The following is a 25,614-nucleotide window of genomic DNA, read 5'->3' on the forward strand; positions in this document are numbered from 1 at the left end:
TATAATCAGTGGCAATTCTTCAAAAGAAAAATTACAGGCATAGAAATTAAAATGACTTCTATACAGCTTTTCTGGTTCCTTTAGTAGCCAAATCTGCATCTTTGAAGCAACATTTAAGGTATTTTATTCACCCATTCCTCTATCTAGCAGGCCAATCAACCATCTAGAAAAGATGCTAACAACAAATGACTTCTCAGACGGGGCAGGATCCATCTGGCCACTCAAAAGGAGCAACATGCCTTTGTAAATAGGTAGTCTTTCTCCATGCTGGCGACATCATATGCGAGAAGTGTCACTGAGAGATTCTTGAAGTCCAAATAGCTATACATATCCTATTAAGTGAAAGTGGCTGTAATTCCAATGCAGTACACAGAGAGATCTCACTTTTATTACCTGCTTTATGTTCTTTTCTGAATCTGTGAAGTTCTTGGTCTCAAATGCCTCAAAATCAGATTTAAAGCTGTAATATTTTAAAAGGAATAGTTGTCAAGCTTTCAAAATACAAATACCGTGATATGATAACAAGTTTACTGTCTTAAAAACCCCTCAAACTAAGAGATGAAATCCATCTATTCTTATAAAATGTGTAATTTCTGATTATATAATCAGGAAACAGATATGGTTTGGATTACACAGCTTCCTTTTCCTTTTTTTCAGTAGCAGCTAGATTTCAGCTGGATAGAATGGGACCAGGGACATGGGAACTATTATCCTCCAAAGTGGTCATAAATACAATCAGAAAAGGATATGATATGCTTGCTTTCCTCATTCCCCTCCACTCTTTAATCCTTGGGATTAAACGTACGCAGACTCATCTGATATTTCTGTACCTCTTATCTGTACCTAGAGAAAAAAATACTAGAGCTAAATTGTTTTTTGCTTTCTAAAATTAACTAATACTTAGGATGAGGTAAATAGCTCTTTATATAGCACCAGGAAAAACCATCACAAGTCAGCTAACACTAAATACTTTATAAGATTTGTTTGTTTCTTCAATCATTTGGCAAACTTTTACTGAATATTCATTATGTGCCAGGCACTATCATATATGAAAACATTATTGAGGCAAAATCTATGGAATTTCCAGAAGTTACCCCAATTGCCTGAATTATTCCTGGGGAGTTGCTCCTATGTAACAGTGGAGTTGAATATTTGTAGGGAAGGGAACCCAGGGAGAGTCAGAGAATCGGCTGTCCTCTTTCCCTCTCTAGCCCACTGTTTTGCCATTTTTAAAATGAAGCAATAGACATATTTACACAAATGCTACTTGATGACATATTTTAAGGATTCTCTGAAAGTATATTTAAAAGCACATACCATGTTTGAAACAATAAATTAAACTATGTAACATTCCTGTTTGTAAGGAAAGCTTGACAAGTTTAATAGGTACTTTTCAACAATGACTTGGGTAGTGACACTTGGGTAGTCACTTGGGTAGTGACACATGCAAAAGGAAAAGACATTAATCTCATTCCAATCAAAAAGGCACTCCCAGACCTTCAGTTGGGCATGTTAGGTACATGACGTAAAATAAGGAATATTATTACTACTTAATTTCTACAACACCCTGAAGGACTTACTGTTGGCTGTGAATGGGCCATACCTGCTTAAATCAGTCTGGGTTTCCGCTTCTATCCGCTGATCTGTAAACTCCTTTTTTCTTTTGGCAGGCGTATAGTATCGGTAATGTGACAGGAAAGATTTTGCTTCTGTTTTTAAAGTGCGTGGAGTGAATGGCAACTGTCTGTTGGAAAAGAGCTCAGAGTGTTTATCCAAAAGGTCCCCACTCGGTGCTTTTGAAATAACTAACTGAAACCGATGGGTATTTGGGCGCGTGCTCCTGGGCCCTCTGCCGTACGGAGTTCCAGAGCACGGTTTCCTAGGCCCAGAGGGGGTGTAGTCCACGTTGAACACGGAGGAACCGGAGTTCTTCTCAGTACCATTTGTGAGGATTTTATCAGATTTAGGTAGATTCAACTGCAGTCTCTCTGAAGAAGTTACTGGTGACCTTGTGAAGGATGGAAATCCATTCACTTCTCCGATTAACACGTCTTCATCTTGTGGTTCTCCTGAAGGCTAAAAACATTTGGTTTGCTACAAATTCTCATAACTGGGGATCTCTCCAGATTATATACCCAAAAATGGTTGCCTTAGGAGGTCTAGAGAACTATATATTCCTGAAGGTGTTAGCATTGATATGAACTTCTATTCAAGGTTTTGAATTATTAATATATAAAAATATAATTCTAAACATAACTAAGACCAGTCATTTTTCTTTCTGAAACTAAAAAAAAGCAATTATTCATATCTACCTATATCTGGTCTTGAACTTGTACATTGAGATCTACAGGTAGATCTCAGCTTTATCTGAAGGTTTCCAAACCAGCTGTGCGCACCAATCCCCTTCTTAACCACTGCTGGTGGCAGCACCCCCCTTCCCATCGGGCCTTTAGGGCAATCTCCGGGGCCAGCGGCGCCTGAGACTTGAAGGCTTTGAAGAAATGAAAAGGAACTTCTCTCCACTTCTCCTCACAAGTGGGGAGAGCCGAAAGGGAAGGCGTTTTGGACTGCTCCATTTCTTTTTGGTTTAATTTTGGAAGAACCATTTCTACAGGGTATCCAGAAAATCTTAAAACATAGATAATATTTTATTCTTTTACAGGGTGGATGTCCAAGAAGCTCTGTCTATGATTCCAGACTTTATGGACACCTGTGTATGCATTACAGAACTTTGAGGCACTTTATTAGGTAGAGGGGAAGTTACATAGAAGTCACGGATTCTGAGGTGACAATGACTAGGATTTAGCTGTTACATCTGTCCTACAAGCTCACGGGGAGAAAAACAAGAGAAAGATGAATCAGCCGAGTAAGAGAATAGCTGAGTGCTTCTTGTGTGCAAGGTACTGTTCTTGCCATTGAGTAGAATAAAAGAACGATTAGAACTTCTATCACGCTGCTAGTGGGTTACTACGCTTACGATGTGTAAGGTATAGTTCTAATTAATTTACATGCACAACTCATTTCATCCTCACATCAACTTCTGGGTGGTAATACAAATACTACTTAAAAAAATTTTTTTTAAACGTTTATTTATTTTTGAGACAGAGACACAGCATGAGCAGGGGAGGGTCAGAGAGAGAGGGAGACACAGAATCCGAAGCCAGCTCCAGGCTCCGAGCTGTCAGCACAGAGCCCGACACTGGGCTCGAACTCACAAACCGTGAGATCATGACCTGAGCCGAAGTCGGACGCTTAACCGACTGAGCCACCCAGGTGCCCCAAATACTACTTTGATTTCAGAGATGAAGAAAATGAGGCCGTGCAGGGTCTCACAGATTTGAACCCAGGCTGAGCTTATGCTCTCCACGATGACATCATATTATCTATTATAAAGACTCAATTGAAAATTATATATTTCAGGTTTTTAAAAAATAAACTCTACACCCAATGTGGGGCTCGAACTCATGACCCCAAGATCAAGAGTTGCATGCTGTACTGACTGGGCCAGGCAGGTGTCCCCGTATTTTAGATTTTTTACACCATGAGGAATTTTAAACTGATTTTAACTCTTTGCCTGATGGTGAACCAGTCAGCTAACCTAAGTACTGATTCATCTAAGTAAGAAAACTGCAGATAACTGAATAGTGTAACTAAAGGCAAAGTCACCGATTTCCTTTCCAAGTGCTTTCTAACCTGATCTCAAATACAAGGCAAAATTACTCAAAGCAAGGAAATATTTTGGCATTAAATTCTGAGTCACTAGGGTCCTTTTTTAATGATTTCAATATATTAGTTTTAAAAAGCACTCCCAAACAAGACTCGCAGCTTATATACCAGAAGAGTTTGGCTCCTGGGAAAAAATTTCTAAGTACGATCTGAAAAATCTTACAGGGCTATTAAATAATAATCACAGGAATTATTTATACTTAGAGGAACGGTACAAGCTGAGATCAGAGGCGGCAGAAATGCATAAAGCATTAGACTGCCTGCAAGAAAACTCTTATCAGTAATGGTTATTTAATAAACAAAACGAAACACCAAAGAAAGTCTTTAATTTTTTTTTTTTTTTTAATTTTAGAGAGAGTGTACACAAGCAGAAGAGAGGGGCGGAGGGAGGGAGAGAGGAGAGGGAGGGAGAATCCTAAGCAGGCTCCACACTCAGCTTGGAGCCTGACGCAGGGCTCGATCCCACAACCCTGGGATCATGACCTGAGCTGAAATCAAGGGTCACTCAACCGACTGAGCCACCCAGGTGCCCCCTCAAAGGAAGTCTTTAAAGGCAGAAATATACTCTCATCTGTCTCAAATGGGCTGGAAAAACTGCTTTTGAACTGACTGAAGGCAAGAACCTTCTTTACTTTTAGGTATCGTAATTCCAACCTTGCATCCTACACTTTTTCTTTCCTTGGAAACCTGTAGGACATAGTATGAAATCAATTGTACCAATCTGCTTTTTGAGATTATATAACGGTTTCCTGTAGGTACGAATATTGGAAAGCTTGGATGGATATAATTTTCACAGAAAATAAATAACACACTGGTAAATTCACCAAAATCTGAACAACAGGTAACTGTAAAGTTCTAAAACCAGAGAAGGGTTTATCAATTATATGTGAATAGAACAAAAATTCTGGTTGTAATCTGACCGCCTTCATTTCTTAAGTCAGCTTTACAGTTCAATGTGATTTGTTGTGAACTGTGATTTAAGAATTTATATAAAGTGATAATCGTTGCCCAGCTTATACACTCATCATGTTTTCACGTCAAGAACACGTACCCAACTTTTACAATCACAGAACAACTGAGTACTAAATCTTTTTCAGGGACGATGTCAGAAGAAACAGCACACAAAGATTTTGCAATTGTCAGATTTTAAAACAGTCGAGGAGTCATTTCAATTGCAGAATAGGATGGGTACAAATTATTTAAAAATCTGATTAACATTTGTTTTGCAAAAAAGTTTCAAATTCTAGTTTAAAAAAGAAACTGATAGCTCTTGTTTTTCATTGTTTTATATTGCTTTAAAAATGTTTCAGGGATGCCTGGGTGGCTCAGTCAGTTGAGCCTCTGACTCTTGATTTTGGCTCAGGTCATGATCCCAGGGTCGTAGAATCAAGCCCACTGAGCATGGAGCCTACTTAAGATTCCCTCCTTCCCTCCCTCCCTCCCTCTCTCTCTCTCTCCTTCCTTTCCCTCTGTCCCTCTCCCCCGCTTGTGCTCTCTCTCTCTAAAAAAATTTCCTAGATTTATTTAGGAATATGGGTCACATTCACATATTCAATTAATACTAACAGCACACAGTAGGTGCTGTACCAGTGATGTGAATGACTGGTGAATAACTGTGTGGGGTTACAGGGTACAGACTGGAAACACACTGGAGGCTCCTGAGGTGACAGCGTGTGAGTCAGAGTGTGAGAGAAAGAACAGTATGAGTGTCTGGACAATTAGAAGAAACGGTTTTTGATTATATGATCTCACATATATAAATGGCTAATATGTTCAGAGGCTAAAGTTAGCATGTTCTTTTTAATTGTAGCAAACTTTTCAGGATATACAGGTTATAACTAGGATAGGTGTCTATTAACCATAAAGCCCAATTATTAAAATAGTATACCCAAAATAATAATTTGAATCTGAATTCGTCTAAATGTTTATCAAGGCTTATAAAAAATGTTTGCAAATTGCAAGTTACTGTGAATTCTTTTTTTTTTTTTTGTAATTTTTATTTATTTTCAGAGAAAGAGAGTGCACTTGCGCTTGCATAGGGGAGGGACAGAAAAAGAGGGAGAGAGAATCCCAAGCAGGCTCTGTGTTGTTTGTATATAGTTTTTGTCCACTTGGAATTCACAGTAACTTGTGGGGCATCTGGGTGGCTCAGTCTGTTAAGCGCGGACTCTTGATTTCGACTCAGGTCGTAATCTCATGGTTTCTCAGAGCGAGCCCCGTGTCAGGTTCCTTGCTAACAGTGCAGGCCTGATTGGGATTCTTGATCTCCCTCTGCCCCTCCCTCACTCTTGCTCTCTCTCTCTCTGTCAAAATAAATAATCTTAAAAAAAAAAATCTTTTAAAAAAAAGGAAACACTTTAATACAAAAAATATTAAGATAAAGAAGTTCAAAGCACAGTGATAATAGGTTTGATTTGATTCACCAAGAAAATATATCATCTCTTAATCTGTATATATAGAATAATATACTTAAAATCTACAAAACAAAAATTAGTAGTACTAATTTTTAGAGAAATAGCTAAATACATAATCATGTGGAATACTTCTCTTAATAAATGATAGACAAGACAAAAAAATCAATAAGATTTGAATATATAAAAGATATGAAGTTTAATCCAATGAATACAGAATATATTAAATACTGCACGCAACAACTACGGAATATATTTTCTTCTCAAACACATAACGACACGGTGCATTTTAAGAAATCTGCCTCCCTACTGGGCTATAAAACAAATTTCTCAACAAATTTCAAGAAATGGGTATCATATAGATGTTCCCTGACCACAGTACGATTAGGCTAGAAATCTGGAACAAAGAAAAAAACTAGGGAAAAAATACATACAGATATTAAGAAATACTTCTAAATGACTCTTGGGTTAAAAAAGAAATAATGGAAAATACTCTTAATTGCATTGTAATAAAAATACCACATATCAAAACTTGTGGGATACAGCTAAAGCAGCATGTGGAGGAAAATATATAATCTTAAATATGCTTATACCGTCCCAGAAGTGAGGATGAGAATAAGCTAAGCAAAAGTAGGAAAAGTAATGCAAAATAAACCCAAAGAAAACCAAAAGGGGAAAAGGTAAGAGCAAACATTAATAAAATAGAAAACAAAATACAACAGAGAAAATTAATGAAGTAAAAAATATGCCCTTTTTAAAAAGACTTTAAAAACTGACAAATCTCTGGTGAGAAAAATCAGAGAGAAAATAAAGGCACAAACAAACAACATGAGGAATAAAAGGGGGAAATAATACACATTCAGGAGAGATTAAGAGATTATATTTAAACAAGTCTCTGCCAAAAATTTGAAAATTTAGATGAAATGGACAACTTCTGACATAAATACATTAAAAAATAGTTCTATAATGATTCAAAACATTGAAATAGTGGTCAAAAATCTTCTCAAAAAGAAAACTCTAGGCACCCAGATAATTTTAATGTTGAGTTCCATCAAATTCAAGGAATAAATAGTTCTAAATTCATATAAATTATTCTACAGGAAATAGCACATAGACATGAGTAGAGAAGAAGGAAAATTATAGGTCAGTATTGATAACGGAGGTAGATGCTAAAATCCTAAACAGTCTTAGCAACTCTACCAACTATGTATAAAAAAGGTATTGCACCATGCATGACAAGGCTATGTTTATACAAGGAATGCAAAGTTGTTTTAACATTAGAAACTTGACTGTAATTCACTACATAAACACATTTAAAAGAAAAATGATATCACCTTTTCAAAAAATGCAGAAAGAGTATCTGATAAAATTAACATGCATTCATGAGAAAGGAAAAACAAATCCTCCATCAGATGTTAAAGGGTGTCCCAGAACACCAATAGCAGGGGTCAGTAAGCTATAGCCTGCAGCCAAATCTGCTCGATTTTTTTTAATGTTTATTTATTTTGAGAGAGAGAGAGAGAAAGGGGCAGAGGTAAAGAGAGAGAGAATCCCAAGTCATTTCCACGCTGTCAGCACAGTGCCCAACGCGGGGTTGGATCCCACACAACGTGAGATCATGACTAAGCTGAAATCAAGAGTTGGGTGCTTAACCAACTGAGCCACCCAGGCACCCCTGGCCTACTGTCTTTCTTTTCTTCTTCTTCTTCTTCTTTAATGTTTATTTATTTCTGAGAGAGAGAAAGAGAGCGAGTGCAAGAGAGCAGGGGAAGGGCGCAGAGAGAGGGAGGCAGAGGATCCGAGGTGGGCTCTTGCTAACAGCAGAAAGCCTCACTCAGCGTGGGGCTCAAATTCACGAACCTTGAGATCATGACCTGAGACGAGGTCACACACTCAACCGAATGAGCCACCCAGGCACCCTTGCACTGCTGCTTTCTTAATAAAGTTTTACTGGAACACAGCCGTGCCTGTTCATTTATATAGCGTCTGTGGCTACTATCCAATGGCACAAGGGTCATGAGCGACCGTGGCCTGAAAAGCCTAAAATATTTACTATCTGGCTCTTTACAGGAGAAGTTTACTGATTCTGACATATGGCAAACACGCTACCACAAAGTCAGGTTGTACCACTGATGGAGTAGCTTAGAAACATCCGCTTTTAAAAGGTGAAAATACTATCTTACCTTTTGTAGAGTGGTAAATAATGACTTGGAATTATTTTTAGAATTGGCCGGCACTGCTGTCTTATTTAATTTCAACTCCTTTTCACATCGTGCCAATTCCTTTTTGAGTTTCTCTCTTCGTTGTTGGTCTGCATCTGAGGGGGAAAACAAATCTTTTAAAATGTAGAACAAAATAGAAAAATTAAGGTCTTGGTCGTGGAAGAGGCATAAAGGGCACTTTTTTTTTTTTTTTTTGCTAAAAAATGTTTACACTACTGATATATAAATAAAAATCCAAATACGTTTCTGTATAGAGAAGCTAACAAATACTTAATTTACAGAAACTGTAAGTGCGTTAGCTATTTTTAAAAAGTGTTTATTTATTGAGAGAGAGTGCACATGTGTGTGCAAGCAAGTGGGGAAGGGGCAGAGAGAGACAGAGAGACAGAGAGACAGAGAGAAAGAGAGAGAATCCTAAGCAGGCTCCAGGCTCAGTGCAAAGCCCAATGCAGGGTTTGATCTCACAAGCCTAAGATCATGACCTGAGGCGAAATCAAGAGTTAGATGCTTAACTGACTGAGTTAACCCAGGTGCCCCTGCATTAACTATTTATTATTTTTTTTATTTTTATTTTTTCTAAAAATTTTTTTAACATTTATTTATTTTTGAGACAGAGACAGAGCATGAACAAGGGAGGGTCAGAGAAAGAGGGAGACACAGAATCTGAAACAGGCTCCAGGCTCTGAGCTGTCAGCACAGAGCCCGACGCGGGGCTTGAACCCACGGACCGGGAGACATGACCTGAGCCGAAGTCGGATGCTTAACCGACTGAGCCACCCAGGCGCCCCTGCATTAACTATTTAAAGACCATAAACAAGATGTGACATTTTGGCTCCTGGCTAAGCCTAAGAGCTCAAGAAAGCAATTCCTAGCTGATATTCAGAGATATGAAAGTTAGAAAGCTTGATGTGTTGTGACTCTGTCGTTACTAAATGCAGAGTCTGAGTTGATCCACAGACTCTCAGCCAAATGCAGTATTATTGTCAATACTATCACATACAAGTTTAAGTTTTATAAATGACTTAAAAAAATAACATTATTTGCAATCAGGATAACGGATTTCTACTTCTCTTAACTGCTATTATTTGAAAATATAAATGAAAACAATGGTTTCACACTTTAGGATGCAAGTCAAGTACTGAGTTGTTATCAAAGATTTATCATTGTATAAAGGCTGAAAATAGCGAAATGAAAGCTAGATTACTAAAAAAAAGAAAAAAAAACTTAAAAAAAAAGCGGGGAGCCCAAAACAAGCGTTAGCAAGGATGTGGAGTAACTGAAATCCTAATGTGTTGGAGGTAAGAATGTAAAAAGGCACAGCCCCTTTGGAAAACAGTTTGGCAGTTTCTTTAAGAATTGAATATACTTGGGGCGCCTGGGTGGCTCAGTCGGTTGAGCGTCCGACTTCGGCTCAGGTCGCGATCTCGCGGTCCGTGAGTTCGAGCCCCGCGTCGGGCTCTGGGCTGATGATGGCTCAGAGCCTGGAGCCTGCTTCCGATTCTGTGTCTCCCTCTCTCTCTGCCCCTCCCCCGTTCATGCTCTGTCTCTCTCTGTCTCAAAAATAAATAAACATTAAAAAAAATTAAAAAAAAAAAGAATTGAATATACTTTGGGGCACCTGGGTGGCTCAGTCGGCTAAGCATCCAACTCTTGATTGTGGCTCAGGTCATGATTGCATGGTTTGTGGGTTCAAGCCCCAAGTCAGGCTCTGCAGAACCTGTTTGGGAGCCTCTCTCTCTCCCTCTCACTCTGCCCCTCCCCCATTCGCACATGTGCATTCTCTCTCAAAATAAATAAACTTAAAAAAATCATTAAAAAAGTTAAATATAATTTTACCTATGACCCAGCAATTCCACTCTCCGGTATATACTCAAAAGAGATGAAAACTTATGTCTACACAAAAGACTGGTACATGAATGTTCTTAGCAGTGCTACTCATAATAGCCAAAAACCCAGAAATGATGCAAATATCCATCAGCTGATACCAAACAAAATGTGGTATTATCTATACAATTTAGCAATACTATACCAATACTAATACTACTTAGCAATTAAATGAAGTACTGATACAATCTAAGGAAAAGGTGAATCTAGAAAACATTATGCTAAGTGAGAAGTCTAATGTAAAAAACCACAGAGTGATTCAGTTTCTATGAAATGTCGAAAAAAGAAAAATCTATAGATTAGTAGTTTCCTGAGGCTAGGGGTGGCCATAGAAAGCAGCTGCAAATGGGTACAAAAGATCTTTCTGGGCTGACATAAATGTTCTAAAAGTGGTTTGTGCTAATGCCTGTACAATTAAAAAAATTTTTTAAACATTTATTCATTTTTTGAGAGAAAGAGAGACAGAGTGTGAGTGGGGGGTTGCAGAGAGCGAGGGGGACACAGAATCTGAAACAGGCTCCAGACTCTCAGCTGTCAGCATAGAGCCCAATGTGGGGGGGGCTCAAACTCACAAACTGAGATCGTAACCTGAGCCAAAGTCAGATGCTTAACCAACTGAGCCACCCAGGTGCCCCTATGCAATTTTTTTTTTTTAATTTTTTTTTTCAACGTTTATTTATTTTTGGGACAGAGAGAGACAGAGCATGAACGGGGGAGGGGCAGAGAGAGAGGGAGACACAGAATCGGAAACAGGCTCCAGGCTCCAAGCCATCAGCCCAGAGCCTGACGCGGGGCTCGAACTCCCAGACCGCGAGATCGTGACCTGGCTGAAGTCGGACGCTTAACCGACTGCGCCACCCAGGCGCCCCTGCAATTTTTAAACTTAGTAAAAATCAGTGAATTTTATGGTATGCAAATCATTTGTCAATAAAACTGCTATAAAAAGTAAAGTCTTTTAATGCATTCGATTTATGGGACTATTTGATCAATTCAACAAACTCTGTAGAGCTATTCTAGTGTAGATACTATGAAGATTGAAATGATCAAATCAGTAGTAGTCTGTTAGATAGAAGAATGTATCTTATAAAAACAGATGGCTTAAACCCAGAGATTTCCTTTTTAAAAAGTGTCTATAAAATGTGTTTCTAAGTTATATTAATTATAATGAGCATCAGATCTATAACACAAGAATAATGAATATTAATTACACTTTAGTTTGGTGATAACAATCTTTGTAATTCTTCTGGCCATCACAATTTTCTTCATTGACATGGCAAAAAAGAAAACCTCTTGTCTCAAATGACTGAAAGCAGAAAATACCGTGTGATAAATAAGCACTAGCTAACTCTAAATTCCAAAAACCAAAAATAGGAGCAATTCTTTAAATACAACCTATATGCTGTCAACTCTCAATTTTTTTTCTGCATCCTGGACCTCTCTCTTGAACTCTAGACTCAAACTCCGACTACCTCCTTAAGATCTCCATTTGGCTATCTAATAGATATTTATTTCAAACTATTATAACGACCACGAGTGAGCTCTTGATTCACTTCCTCCCCCAAATCTCTTCCTATCATATCCCTCATTTCAGTAAATTAGAACCTATTTTGATTGACAGGCTCTAAGTGTTGGGAGTCATCCTTGACTCCTCTTTTTCCTCATACCCTATCCACATCCAACCCATCAGTAAGTACTGTTGACATGCATTTGAAATGTTTCCAGAATGCAGCCATTTCACACTTCCTCTACTGCAACCACTTTGGTCCAAGTCACCATTATTTCTTTTCTTTTCTTTCTTTTCCTTCCTTCCTTCCTTCCTTCCTTCCTTCCTTCCTTCCCTCTCTTTCTCCCTTTTTTCTTTCTTTCCTTTCTTTTCTTCTCTTTCTCTTCTTTCTTCTTTCTTTTCATTCATTCATTCATTCATTCATTCAAGTAAGCTCTACACCCAAAGTGGAGCTTGAACTCGCGACCCCAAGATGAAGAGTCACATGCCCTACTGAGTCAGCTAGGTGCCCCAAGTCACCATTATTTCTTACCTGCATTCCTGTCTCCTAACTAGTCATTCTGCTTCTACCATTGCCCCTTACAGACTGTTCTCAATTCAGTAGCCAGAGAGGTGCTTTTAAAAGTTAAACTGGCTCTATTACTGTTCTACTCAAGACCCTCCAATGGCTTCCAATTTCATCCAGAGTGAAAACCAAAGTGCTCACAATGGCCATAGCTCACCAGGTCTGCTCTCCCTGTCCCACCTCAATAACTTCCCCTCCCAGCACTCTTCAGCAGGCCCATTTCACGTCAGCTATGTAGCTTTCCTTGCTGTTCCCTGAACACACAGATCACGATGCCATTTCAAGGCTTTTGTAATTGCTATTTCCTTGGTCTTGACTGTTCTTCTTCCCCCATTTACCCACTTGCCTCTCCTTTAAATTTTTTTTTTTTAACGTTTATTTATTTTTGAGACAGAGAGAGACAGAGCATGAACAGGGGAGGGGCAGAGAGAGAGGGAGACACAGAATCAGAAGCAGGCTCCAGGCTCTGAGCCATCAGCCCAGAGCCTGACGCGGTGCTTGAACTCACGGACCGCGAGATCGTGACCCGGGCGCCCCGTCTCTCCTTTAATTCTTTCAGGTTTCTGCTCATTTTATCAGTGAGCCATTCTCCAGCAGACTCTCAAAGTCTCTTATCCTGCTTGATTTTTTTCTATTGCATTTATTACCTTCTGACATATTCTGTATTTACTTTTTTCTTTGTATTTACTTATTGTCTCCTTCAACTAGAATGCAAGCTCTATAAAAGCAGGTAGAACAGTATCCAGCACATAGTAGGTACCTAATAAATATTTGCTGAATTAATCAACGAATAAATTCTAGTGAACTAAACAACATATTATGCAAAATACCTGATTATTTTAAATTGGTGAATATGGATTTTAGATCCCAGGGTTTGGTTCAGTAAGGGGATTAATACATATATTCAGGCAGGCTTTTTATTACTCAAACTAAATAAAAAAGAGATAATCTTATTTTATATATTTATTGTTCAGGAAATTAATATCTGTATGAAAACTAAGCAAAACTTTCCCATTTAGGGGTGATTCTAGTTAAACAGGATTGTCTGATAATGACAATTGGGTAAAAACATCTTTTTTTTTTTTTTTTTTTGAGAGAGAGAGTGAGAGCGAGAGCAGAGGAAGGGCAGAGGGAGAGGAACAAAAAGAATCTTAAGCAGGCTCCATGCCCAGCGCAAAGGTCAACGTGTGGCTCGATCCCACAACCCTGGGATCATGACCTGAGTTGAAATGAAGAGTCGGACACTTAATTGACTGAGCCACCCAGATGCCCCAGGTAAAAACATCTTAGTGCAAATGATTCAGATTTTTAAAAAAAGATTCAATTTAGCTATCTAGCTATTATTTCATTTTCTTGTGTGTGTGAACTCTATACCTAACGGGGGGTCAAACTCATGACCCCTGAGATAAGAGTCACGTGCTCTACCAACTGAGCCAGCCAGGTGCCCCAAATGATTCAGATTTTTTTTAAGCTGGTAAATACTAAGCCAGTTTTTTGTGCTATAAAACATCATTAATATGATACAGAAGAAAAAATATACACCACAGAAATTAAAAATCTGGAAAGATCTTAGAGATTATCTAATTACCTTTCATTTTACAAGAGTGGAGGGTAAGAAATAAAATGACTTGCCCACATAACTTGAATGCTGTGGTCAATTTAGTCTGTAAAAACATACTTAATTCTGTACTCTTGCCTAAAACGCCTTTACTCCTCTTATAAAATTATTTGAACTCCAAGATTCCTTCAAAGATATGAGAGCCTACAGTAGGGCCTGTTACAAACTTACGTTTGTACATAAGGGAATACACAGAAGGAGGAGAATAAAAAGTGCCAGGTACAGGACCTGCAAAGACACTGTGCTCACTGAATGGCAGCTGGTGGCAATTGGCTCAGCTTAAAGGTCCTCTCGTTCCACTAAGAAGATATCCAAGAAGAGACCGGGTTCAAACGATCCTGCAGTCTTTGATCTTTCCCAGGTTGCACCTAAGGGGCATTTCCCTACCTATGGTCTCATTCGTTCATCACTTAGGATGCACTACCTTGGGCTGATACTTATTTTTTAATATGGAAATCCTCTCTGATTTTGTCTTATTAGTAATACTGAATTACTAGTAATACTAATGATCTACTACTAGACAAGCACAGGCCATGTCCTTTGGCTATTTTTAAGTATATATTTCCTGATTTGAACTCAAAGACTTCAAATGGTATCTTTTAGAACATTTTAAATAGGAATTTCAAATTTTGTGATCTGATTATTTCCTTAGTAAAGATTATTTAGAAATCTTGGGTCACTATAGCTTTTCACATACATATAACTATCAAGCTTATCAGTTAAGCTATTAGGATACAAATAGTAGACAATATCTATCTGGAGAAAAATGCTGGTTATGGTAGTTTAATGAATCATTCACTAACCTTAAAAAGCCAAGGGATATGAGAATCCTTGGCAAGCCCTTTAGAACTACCTAATTTTTTTTTTTTTTAATTTATATCCAAGTTAGTTAGCATACAGAGCAATAATGATTTCAGGAGTAGATTCAGTGATTCATCCCCTACATATAACATCCAGTGCCCATTCCAACAAGTGTCTTCCTCAATGCCCCTTACCCATTTAGCCCACCCCCACCCAACATCCCTCCAGCAACCCTATTTGTTCTCTATATTTAAGAGTCTCTTATGATTTGCCCCCTCCCTGTTTATATATTATTTTTGCTTCCCTTCCCCTATTTCATCTGTTTTGTATCTTAAATTCCACATAGGAGTGGAGTCACATGATATATGTGAAATTAGTCAAGACTAATTTTGCTTAGCATAATACCCTCTAGTTCTATCCATGTTGTTGCAAATGTCCAGATTTCATTCTTTTTGATTGTCAAGTAATACTCCATTATATATGTATATATTTATATATTTTATATACATACACATATATATATTTGTATGTATATAATTTATACACACACACACACACACACACACACACCTTCTTTATCCATTCATCAGTCAATGGACATTTGGGCTCTTTCCATACTTCGGCTATTGTAGACAGTGTTACTATAAACATTGGGGTACATGTGCCCCTATGAATCAGCACTCCTGTATCCTTTGCATAAATACCTAGTAGTGCAATCGCTAGATCATAGGGTAGTTCTATTTTTAAGTTTTTGAGGAACCTCCATACTGTTTTCCAGAGTGGCTGCATGAGTTTGCATTCCCACCAACAGCACAATAGGGTTCCTCTTTTTCCACATCCTCACCAACATCTTTGTTTCCTGAGTTATTAATTTTAGCCATTCTGACAGGGGTGAGGTGGTATCTCATTGTGGTTTTGATTTGTATTTCCCTGTTGATGAGTGATGTTGAGCATTTTTTCGTGTGTCGGTTGGCCATCTGGATGTCTTCCTTGGAAAAGTGTCTGTCTATTCATGTCTTTTGCCCATTTCTTCACTGGATTATTTGTTTTTTGGGTGTTGAGTTTGATAAGTTCTTTATAGATATGGGAAGTACTACCTTAATTTTTATACGTAGGAATGAAATCCAGAAAAGTTAAATAATTTATCTAAAGTCACACAGCAATTCAGTGGCAAAGCCTGGGCTGAATTCTAAGTTCCAAACTTTGAAATACAAGCTTCTTTTATTTACGGATAATTTTTAAAAGTTAGAAAATGCTTCCTCAAAAGGCAATATATCAACACCCATTAGGATAGCTACAGTCAAAGAAAATAACAAGTGTTGGGAAGGATGTGGAAAAACTGGAACACTTGTACACTATTGGTGGAAATGTAAAATGATGTAGCTGGTATACAAAAATACCATGGGGGTTTTTTCACAAAATTAAAACTAGAATTACCATATGATCTAGCAAGTTCACCTCTGGGTATATATGCAAAAGAACTGAAAGCAGAGTGTCAAAGAGATATTTGTACATCCACGCCCACAGAATTATTCACACTAAGCAAAAGGTGGAAACAACCCAAGTGTTTACCGACTTACGATTGTATCAACAAAAAATCTTTAAAAAGAAAGGAGATTCTAACATATGTTACAACATGGATGAAATTCAAGCACATTATGCTAAGTAAAATAAGCCAGCCACAAAAGGAAAACTACTGGATGGTTGTACTTACGTGATGTACCAGAGTAGTCAAATTCAGAGAGACAGAAAATAGAATGGTAGTTGCAAGGGGGGTTTGGAGCAGTTATTCTGCCGGGTACGAAGTTTCAGTTTTGCAAGGTAAAAAGGGTTTTAGAAATGGACGGTGGACGGTTGTACCGAAATATGAACACGGCTAATGCCACTGAAATGGTTAAGATGGTTAGACTTAAAAATGGTTACGATGGTAAATTTTATGTTATGTGTAGTTTAGTTCAAAAGTCAACATGTCAGGGGCGCCTGGATGGCTCAGTCAGTTAAGCTTCTGACTCTTGGTTTCAGCTCTGGTCATGATCTCACAGTTTGTGGGTTTGGGCCCCGCATCGGGCTCTGCACTGACAGTGTGGAGCCTGCTCAGGATTCTGTCTCTCTCTCTCTCTCTCTCTCTCTCTCTCTCTCTCTGACTCTCCTTTGCTCTCTCTCTCTCAAAATAAACTTTAAAAAAAAAAAGTCAACATGTCAAAAATTACTTACATTTGATGCTGGCACTCATGCTTAATGGAACTGAGCAGTCTACGGCAGCTGAAAGAAAAAAATCAGTTGTTCAGTATATTCTTAACATTTATAAATGACAACAAATATCAAATGTGGAAATCACAAAAAGTTCCAGAATTTGCAGTTCCTTGTTTTGATTTTTATGGTACCTCTAGAAGCGAAAAACATAATATCCTTGAGAAAAAAAAAAAAAACAAACACTGGTTGGGATTAACAGCTCATTGGATACTGCAGAAGGAAATATTAGTGAACTTAAAAACATAGCAATATAAACTATTCAAAATGAAACGGAGTAAAGGAAGACTGGAAAATAAATGCACAGAACGTCCCTGACCTAACCTACCTGAATCATGCACTTAACATACCTGTAATTGGGAGTCCCAAAACAAGTTCCTCCAAAAAAGCAAAATTAGACGCCCTACACCACCTGATTTCAAGATTTACTGTAATGCTATAGTAACTAAGCAATATGCTAATATAATAAAGACACAGAAGATCAATGGAACTGAAGAGTAAGTCCAGAAATATACCCTCAAATATGGTCACCTGTCTTTCAAAAACTGCCAAGGCAATTCAACATAGAAAGGACAATCTTGGGGAGCTTGGGTGGCTTGCTGGTTGAGCCCCCCACTCTTGATTTTGGTCATGGAATCGAGCCCTGTATCAGGCTCAATGCTGAGCATGAAGCCCCCTTAAGATTCTCTGTCTTTCTCATTCTCTCCCTCTACCCCTCTCCCCTGCCTGTACTCTCTCTCTCTCTTTGTCTAAAATTAAAGAATAACAAAAAACAAACGAAAAAAAAGGACAATCTTTTCAACAAATGATACTGGAAGTATTTGGATATTCATAGGCAAAAAAAAAATTACTCCTTATATCATATATACAAAGTCACTCAAAATGGATCACAAACTGAAAAAAAAAATGTAGGAACTAAAACTTACACTTCTAAAAGACAAAGAAAATCCTAGTGACCTAAAATTAATGAAAGATTTAAAAAAATTTTTTTTTGTTTTATTTTTGAGAGAGAGAGAGAGAGAGAGAGAGCGCGCGCGCGCGCAAGCAGGGAGGGACAGAAAGAGAGAGGGACAAAGGATCCAAAGTGGGATCCACACTAGCACACTCTGAGCCCAATGTGGGGCTTGAACTCATATGCTGCAAGATCAGGACATGAGCCAAAGCTGGCCGGTCAACCAACTGAGCCACCCAAGCACCCCAGGAAAAGATTTCTTTTTTTTTTTTTTTCAACGTTTATTTATTTTTGGGACAGAGAGAGACAGAGCATGAACGGGGGAGGGGCAGAGAGAGAGGAAGACACAGAATCGGAAACAGGCTCCAGGCTCTGAGCCATCAGCCCCGAGCCTGACGCGGGGCTCGAACTCACGGACCGCGAGATCGTGACCTGGCTGAAGTCGGACGCTTAACCGACTGCGCCACCCAGGCGCCCCGGAAAAGATTTCTTAAACAGGATATGAAAAGTATAAACTACTATTTTTTATTTTTTTTTAAGTTTATTTACTTATTTTGGGAGAGACAGAAGAAGGTGAGCAGGGAAGGGGCAGAAAGAAAGGGAGAATCCCAAGCAGGCTCTATGTGCTGTCAGCGCAGAGCCTGATGAGGAGCTCAAACTCATGAAACTGTGAGATAACGATCTGATCCAAAATCAAGAGTTGGATGTTTGACTGACTGAATTACCCAGGCACCCCTGAAAAGTTAAACTATTAAAACAATCGAAAAACTGAACTTGATTTCACATGTCACAAAATATAATTTTTCTCTAGATTTCTCAATCATTTAAAATATAAACTTCAGGGGCACCTGGGTGGCTCAGTTGGTTAAGCAACCAATTTTGGCTCAGGTCATGATCTCACAGTTTGTGGGTTCGAGCCCCACATCGGGCTCCGTGCTGACAGCTCAGAGCCTGCTTCCGATTCTGTGTCTCCCTCTCTCTGCCCCTCCTCTGCTCATGCTCTCTCAAAAATGAATAAATATTAAAAAAATAAAACAAAACAAAATAAAATAAATAAAACATAAACTTCATAAAACATTAACTAAAATTTAAAACTTTAGCTCTTCTAGGCACCTGGATGGCTCAGTTGGTTAAGCGTCCAACTCTTGATTTCAGCTCAGGTCATGATCTCAGCATTTGTGAGATTAAGCCCTGCATCAGGCTCTGCGTAATCAGCTTGGAATTTTTCACCCCCCCCCCCCCGCCCCCTGCCCCACAACTCACGTGTGCTCTTTCTCTCTCTCTCAAAATAAATATTAAAAAAAATAAAAAACACAAACTTTAGCTCTTCAAATGAGAAGATAAAAACTTTTTTAGAAGACATTAGTGAAAAACTGGTGAAATTCAAAAAAGTCAGTAGTTACTAGTATTCTATCAATAGTCACTTGTTAGTTTTAATAACTACTATGGTTATATAAGATTTTAACATTAGGGAGAACTGGGTGAAGGGTTTCTGTGACACCGTACTGTTTTTGCAATTTTTCTATAAGTCTAAAACAATTTCACAATAAATATTTTTTAAAGAATATGAAAAGGTAAGTCTCAGGGAGAAAATATATCTGATATACGACCTGTTTTTAATACATAAAGAACTCTCACAGCTTAGTATTAAGAAGACAAATAACTTATCTTTAAAAATGGGCAAAAAATTTGAACAGATATTTCACCGAAGAAGATCTACAAATAGAAAATAAGCACAAGAGGGGTGCCTGGGTAGCTTAGTTGGTTGGGCATCTGACTTCGGCTCAGGTCATGATTTCACTGCTTGTGAGTTCGAGACCTACATCAAGTTCTGTGCTGACAGCTAGGAGCCTCTCTCCCCCTCCCCTGCTCATGCTCTGTCTCTCTCTCTCTCTCTCAAATATAAAATAAAATGTTAAAAAAAAAGGAAAATAAGCACAAGAAAAGTTGTTCAACATCATAGGCATTAGAGAAATACAAGCGAAAACCTGATGAGCTACCACTATGTCTCCACTAGAATGGCTATGAAAGGAAGTACTGTTCTGGTGAGGATGTACAAGTGACAGAAATACACAATGGCAGTTTCTTACAAAGTTAAACATGTACTTACCACTTTACCCCACAATTCCACTCATAGTGAATAAATCTAATCAAGTAAAATGGAAGCATGTGTTCAAAGACTGTATGTGAAGATTGTATGCTTTACTCCTAATGGCCAAAAGTGAGTCAAAACAATCCAAATATCCACCAACTGATGAATACATAAACAAATTATGGTATAGTCACTGACTGGAAAACTACTTAGCAATAGAAAGAACTACCGATGCACACACCAACATGGATTAGTCTCCAAAGCATTAGCTAATTCAAAGAAGCTAGACACAAAATGATTCATACTGTATGATTCCACTTATATGAAATTCTAGGAAAGGAAAACTATAGTCATAGAAAGCAGATCAGTGGTTGCCAGGGATTGAAGGAGGAGACTGATTGCAAAGGACTAGGGAGAACTTTTTAGGATGATGGAAATGTTCTACATCAGGGGTCAGTGAACGTTTTCTGTAAAGGGACAGATGGTAAACTTTTCAGGCTTCGCAGAGTGATGTGGTCTCTGTCACAGCTAGTCGACTCTGCCTTTTAGTGCAAAAACCACCATAGACGATATGTCCAAGAATGAACACGATTGCCTTTATATCTGGACAATGAAAGTTGAATTTTATGTGACTTTCGCATGTTACAAAATATTGCTCTTTTGATTTTTTTCTGACCACTTAAAAATATAAATATAAATATTATTTCTAGTTCAAGACCTGTACAAAAATAGGTGGTGGGAGGGTCTGACCAACAAGCTGTAGTTGGCTAGTCCCTGTTACAGAATGATTGTTGTGGTGATCATACAAATGGATATATGTTCCAAAACACAGATGCTTAACTGTACACTTAAAATTAATCATTTTATTATATATAAGTTATTATCTCAACAAAGCAACCAAAAAGAAAAAAAAGAGCAGCTGGTATCTTCTTTGTACAATTTCTTTAGATGTGAAAACAAAAGCAGATTATAAACTTTCATTATATTAACATCAATATCTAACCACAAAAATGTATTAGGGATAACACAGGTAAAATGAAATAAGTAGTTATTATATAGATATCACATAGAGTTAACAAAAATGGCATTCTGAATTTTCTATGTATAAAAGTTATAGTTAACAGGTGATATCTTGCTACATGAAACATAAATACATTTATATATAATATATTCATTTCTGCCACAGATTTACCCTAACTAGAAGTGAAGCTGAGGATTTAAATTGGATATAGAAAGTTCACATTTGCACATTTTTACCTTTGGCTGAAAGGATTTTATTATAGTGAACAGCCATGTGATTCTTGACCAGGTGGAGAGTACTTAGTCTGAGAGAGGAGGAGTCAGTGCAAAAAGCTAAAAATTAAAACATATTTAATCATTATATATTTAGAATTAATATCAAGTTATGAGAAAAACAAGATATTGATTATTAAGCTCATTTTTATAAAATGTCCTGAAAATTAACATACTGACATATCTGTGATGCTGGGTATGTCCTAGCCTTCATCTTGCACTGGTAACTGACAAGCTCTTGACTACTTGGGTTCAAGCCTTTCTAAAACTGAGAGTTTGGGAAGAGATTCTGGAATATAATCTATTATCATTACATTTACAAAACTATTTCTTATTGACAGACATTAATCTCATAACTAAAAGCGTTTAGCTTGCTTGCCTGATTATAAAATAATGTTAGCATTGTTAATAGTTGAGTAAGTCAAACAAATCCAAAACTCTAAAATTCTCTGCAAAGATTCTTTTCTGAGGGGCGACTTCTAATTTTACACCTGAAAACACGATCAGTTTACTGCACTTTTTTTGAAGTATTAGGAATATACTAAGACAAATACGATCACATAGAAATTCCATAAGCTTCTCAATCTCATCTAAACTGTTTAAAAGATACCTTAGAAATAATTAAGCACTTATATATGAGTGTATAAAATGTAAATAAATCTAGGCATAACTTTTTAAACATTAAAAACCATTTTTGAGAATACATACATATAGTTAAACAAAACCAACAGCTAAAATGGCATATAAAGATTGAAAAGTAAGTGAATATCCTGTCATGACCCCTAGCCTCCCCTCCCAGAAGTATACTCTACTACCATTTTTATGCATCCTTCTAGGGAAATTCTATGCATAATACAAACATATACAGTAACGATAAGCTTAATACTTGTACTACAATTAAAATTTATTGAATAGGTACCGTGCATGCACTGTTCTAGATTCTTCACATGTAAAAGCCATTTAGTCATTATTACCATTTAAAAGAAGTGGAGACCAAGAGAGATGTGAATTAGGTCTTCAAGGTCGCACAGCTGATAAAGGACGCAGTTTAGATGTGAACCAAATCAGCTTCATACCTAGAACCACTATACCTACAGCAGCTCCACACATATATTCTTAAAAAAAAATGTTAGCAAACTACATATTGTTGTTGTTCATCCTGTTTTTCTAATGTATGTATACTTTACATCTAGTTTAAAATTTTTAGTTAAAAATAATTTTTCAATGTTTATGACTCTGCTTTATGTGTATATATACTTTATTACCAGAAATAAGTAAGTTAATTGAAAATGCGATCCGTCTTTCACTTTTAGAGGAACCAGAATCAAAGACTTTTCATGTAAGTAAGGAAAAAAAGATTTTCAATTATTTTGCCTAAAAATGCAGTTTAAATTTTGAAGCTATAATTATAAAAATATATTTTAAGTTCATGTTAAAAATTTAAAGCCTTTAAAGTGTGAAAACACAGAAAATTCAGATTTCCTTTTCATAGGATCGAGAACTCCAGTTGGAAAAGAGGCCCATCGGTGTTTACTCCGGATACAAATTGCATTTTTCAAGTGCTCTTCCCTTTCAGTCCCAGTGTCTTTAATAACCTCCTGACCACCATTTTAACAAGGAAGGTAGGCTGTATGCCAGGGTGGTCTGCCAGCAAAGAGTAGAGGTGGGCCGGAGATACAGCAGGGAGTGGGAGGCGACCAGGTCCACGTCCTGGGCACAATAGTAGTGTGAAATGATGGCCTCCTAAATTTTCTCAAGAATCCCTATACTATTTAATTATAATTAACAATACGAGGTTCAATATTGATTACATGAAGTAATTTTTCATCATGTCATACAATTTACAAATAAAGGAAACAAACAGTCAACCTTTTAACAAATAATCTTTTACCATTTAAACACCTCACTTACCATTACTTTTGGTGCTCAAGTGTCCTTTAAATAGGCATGGTGAACCATATCTGGGAAGGACAGAGGTTGCTCTGACTTTTAACAAAAAAATATAAATTAGGATAAGTAAAACACATCTTTCACGAAAACAAAAATACTGAGCATTTAAAAATAATAAATCTACCTTTGATTTTAAATATCAGAATTGTTTTATTTTGTTTATTTATTTTTAAGTAGGCTTCACGCCCAGCACGAAACCCAACGTGGGGGTTAAACTCACAACCGAGATCAACAGCTGAGCTGAGATCAAGGGTCGGACCCTTACCTGACTGAGCCACCCAGGCGCCCCTCAGAATTGTTAAAATTTTATTCAATCATATTACTAACCAGCAATGATACATCAGACAGACAAAAATTCTTCTGCCATAGATAAAAGGCCTTCTCTTTTAACAAAGTAAGTTGTTTCCAGAACAGGTGTACCTTGAGACTTCAGTTTCACTGGATAAAATGATAACTATATCAATTATGTTATCTGATACATATTAATTTTATTCTGTATACCACTGACCTACCAGATTTTTTAATAATTTTCAGATACAGTTGAAGTGAGATTTTGAGTTAATACATATGTATTAATTATTTAGTTAATCATAGGCCAGTCTGTCCTTAAAAATAATTTTAAGAAAGTAATCCCCGGGGCACCTGGGTGGTTCAGTCAGTTGAGCGTCCAACTTCAGCTCAGGTCATGATCTCACGGTTCGTGGGTTTGAGCCCTGCGTCGGGCTCTGTGCTGACAGCTGGGAGCCTGGAGCCTGCTTTGGATTCTGTGTCTCCCTCCCTCTCTGCCCCTCTCCCACTCACATTCTATCTCTCAAAAATAAATAAATGTGAAAAAAATTAAAATAAAAAGTAATCCCCTTACAAAGCAGTTTAATAAATTAGAAATTATATAATATAATGTCACTATGTAGAAGATATATAAAAATGTCAGAATCAGAACTTAATTATTAAAAGATGTCTTAAAGTTCATCTAGTCCAACTTACTTACACTCTTGTCTGGATCCTATCTCCCCTAAAGTCAGTGTCTCATCTTTCAGACCAGATGGATGGAAAATTAGACATCAACCTCCTCACAAAATTAATTTATTTCCTCCAAAAGTAGATTGTGTATTGAGGGGTAACCTTCAAGATAAGAAGGCTGAGTTACAGAGTTTAATGTAATTTAACATGCAAAATATGAATACTGTATCACTAAGACATGTTTTAAGTGTATAAAATGGTCAGTCTGCCATCAGGTGGGCTACTATAAGCTATAAAGGTGTGGAGGGGGCACAAAGTCTGGAAGAAATATAGATGACTGAAAATAGAAAAAGAGGTGTCTAGATAGAACTAAAATCCAGGACCAGAGAACAAAGTCTGCTAAAAGAGACTAAAATAGAAAAACAAGTTGAGATCAGAATGTCTGAGAAGATCCTTCTGTATCACAGGCCAGAGAGCAGGAAGGAAAAAAATTAACTTATTATTTAGGACAAGAGAGATCAAGATTACACCATTTGAATTGGTAATGACAGTCATGAAATTAGCATAGTTTGTTTCTACCAGGAAAGAAGGGGATCTGAAACCTAAACACACAAAAAAGCAAATTAACCAACAAAAACTCTCAAGCAGACCTTGTGTCTATGGAGGAAAAATAAGTGTTTCACTTTTTGCCTGCCCAGAACCCAATGCCCCTGTATGTGGAGACAGGACCTCAACTTGCCCTTGGGGAACCACTAGCCCTTCACTTTTAGTCCAAGTGGTTCAAGTACAGCTTATTCTACTGCTCAGAGGTGGGCATATAATCCAAATCTGACCAGCTATGCTGAGTGAATCAGGAATGACTATGTGACCCAGGTCCAGCCAATGACACACAATCCTGGGACTTTTACTGGAACCATTAGGAAAGAGACATTCTTTCCACTGGGCTAGAGCCCAGTGCAAGACAGAAATCAGCCTGGAACTTCTGGTGGCCATCTTGCACCATACAAGGGAGACCTATCTGAGAATGAAACCTACCTGGAGAAAAGTGGAAGACAGAGAGATTCCTGGTGATATTGCTTGAGTCTCTGGATCTAACCGAAGCTCTACCCTTACCAGACTTTTCTTTATAGGAGCTAAAAATTCTCTAAGACAGTTTGAATTGGGTTTCTTCACTTGTAGTCAAAAGTTAATTTATTGAATACTAACCGTGCCAGATACTGTTCTAAACACTTGGTAGCTACAAATGTACTTGATCCTTACAACAATCCAATGAGACAGGTATTATCATTGTCCCACTTTATAGATGAAGCACCATGAAGTAAAACATGTAATTTGCCCACGATTACACAGCAACTATGTGTAACAGATTCAGAGTTTGTGGATCTC

The 25,614-nt window shown here is 37.6% G+C and overlaps 1 protein-coding gene across 1 annotated transcript in view; it reads right to left on the reverse strand.

Annotated features, from left to right (window-relative positions):
* SPATA7 (spermatogenesis associated 7) overlaps positions 1-25,614 on the reverse strand; it is a 34,407-nt gene that overhangs the window by 8,737 nt on the left and 56 nt on the right. Inside the window, exons 2-7 of the mRNA XM_047079737.1 lie at positions 23,230-23,304; positions 21,283-21,378; positions 16,946-16,993; positions 8,321-8,454; positions 1,604-2,076; positions 394-460 (exon numbers count right to left, since the gene is read on the reverse strand). Of these exons, the coding sequence (XP_046935693.1) occupies positions 394-460; positions 1,604-2,076; positions 8,321-8,454; positions 16,946-16,993; positions 21,283-21,378; positions 23,230-23,304 (893 nt within the window). The remainder of the gene's footprint in view (positions 1-393; positions 461-1,603; positions 2,077-8,320; positions 8,455-16,945; positions 16,994-21,282; positions 21,379-23,229; positions 23,305-25,614) is intronic.

This window comes from Lynx rufus, unplaced genomic scaffold (genome assembly GCF_022079265.1).
Source record: "Lynx rufus isolate CCGP_SWC_20201006 ecotype Redwood Valley unplaced genomic scaffold, mLynRuf1.p SCAF_17, whole genome shotgun sequence".
Classification (NCBI taxonomy): Eukaryota; Metazoa; Chordata; class Mammalia; order Carnivora; family Felidae; genus Lynx; species Lynx rufus.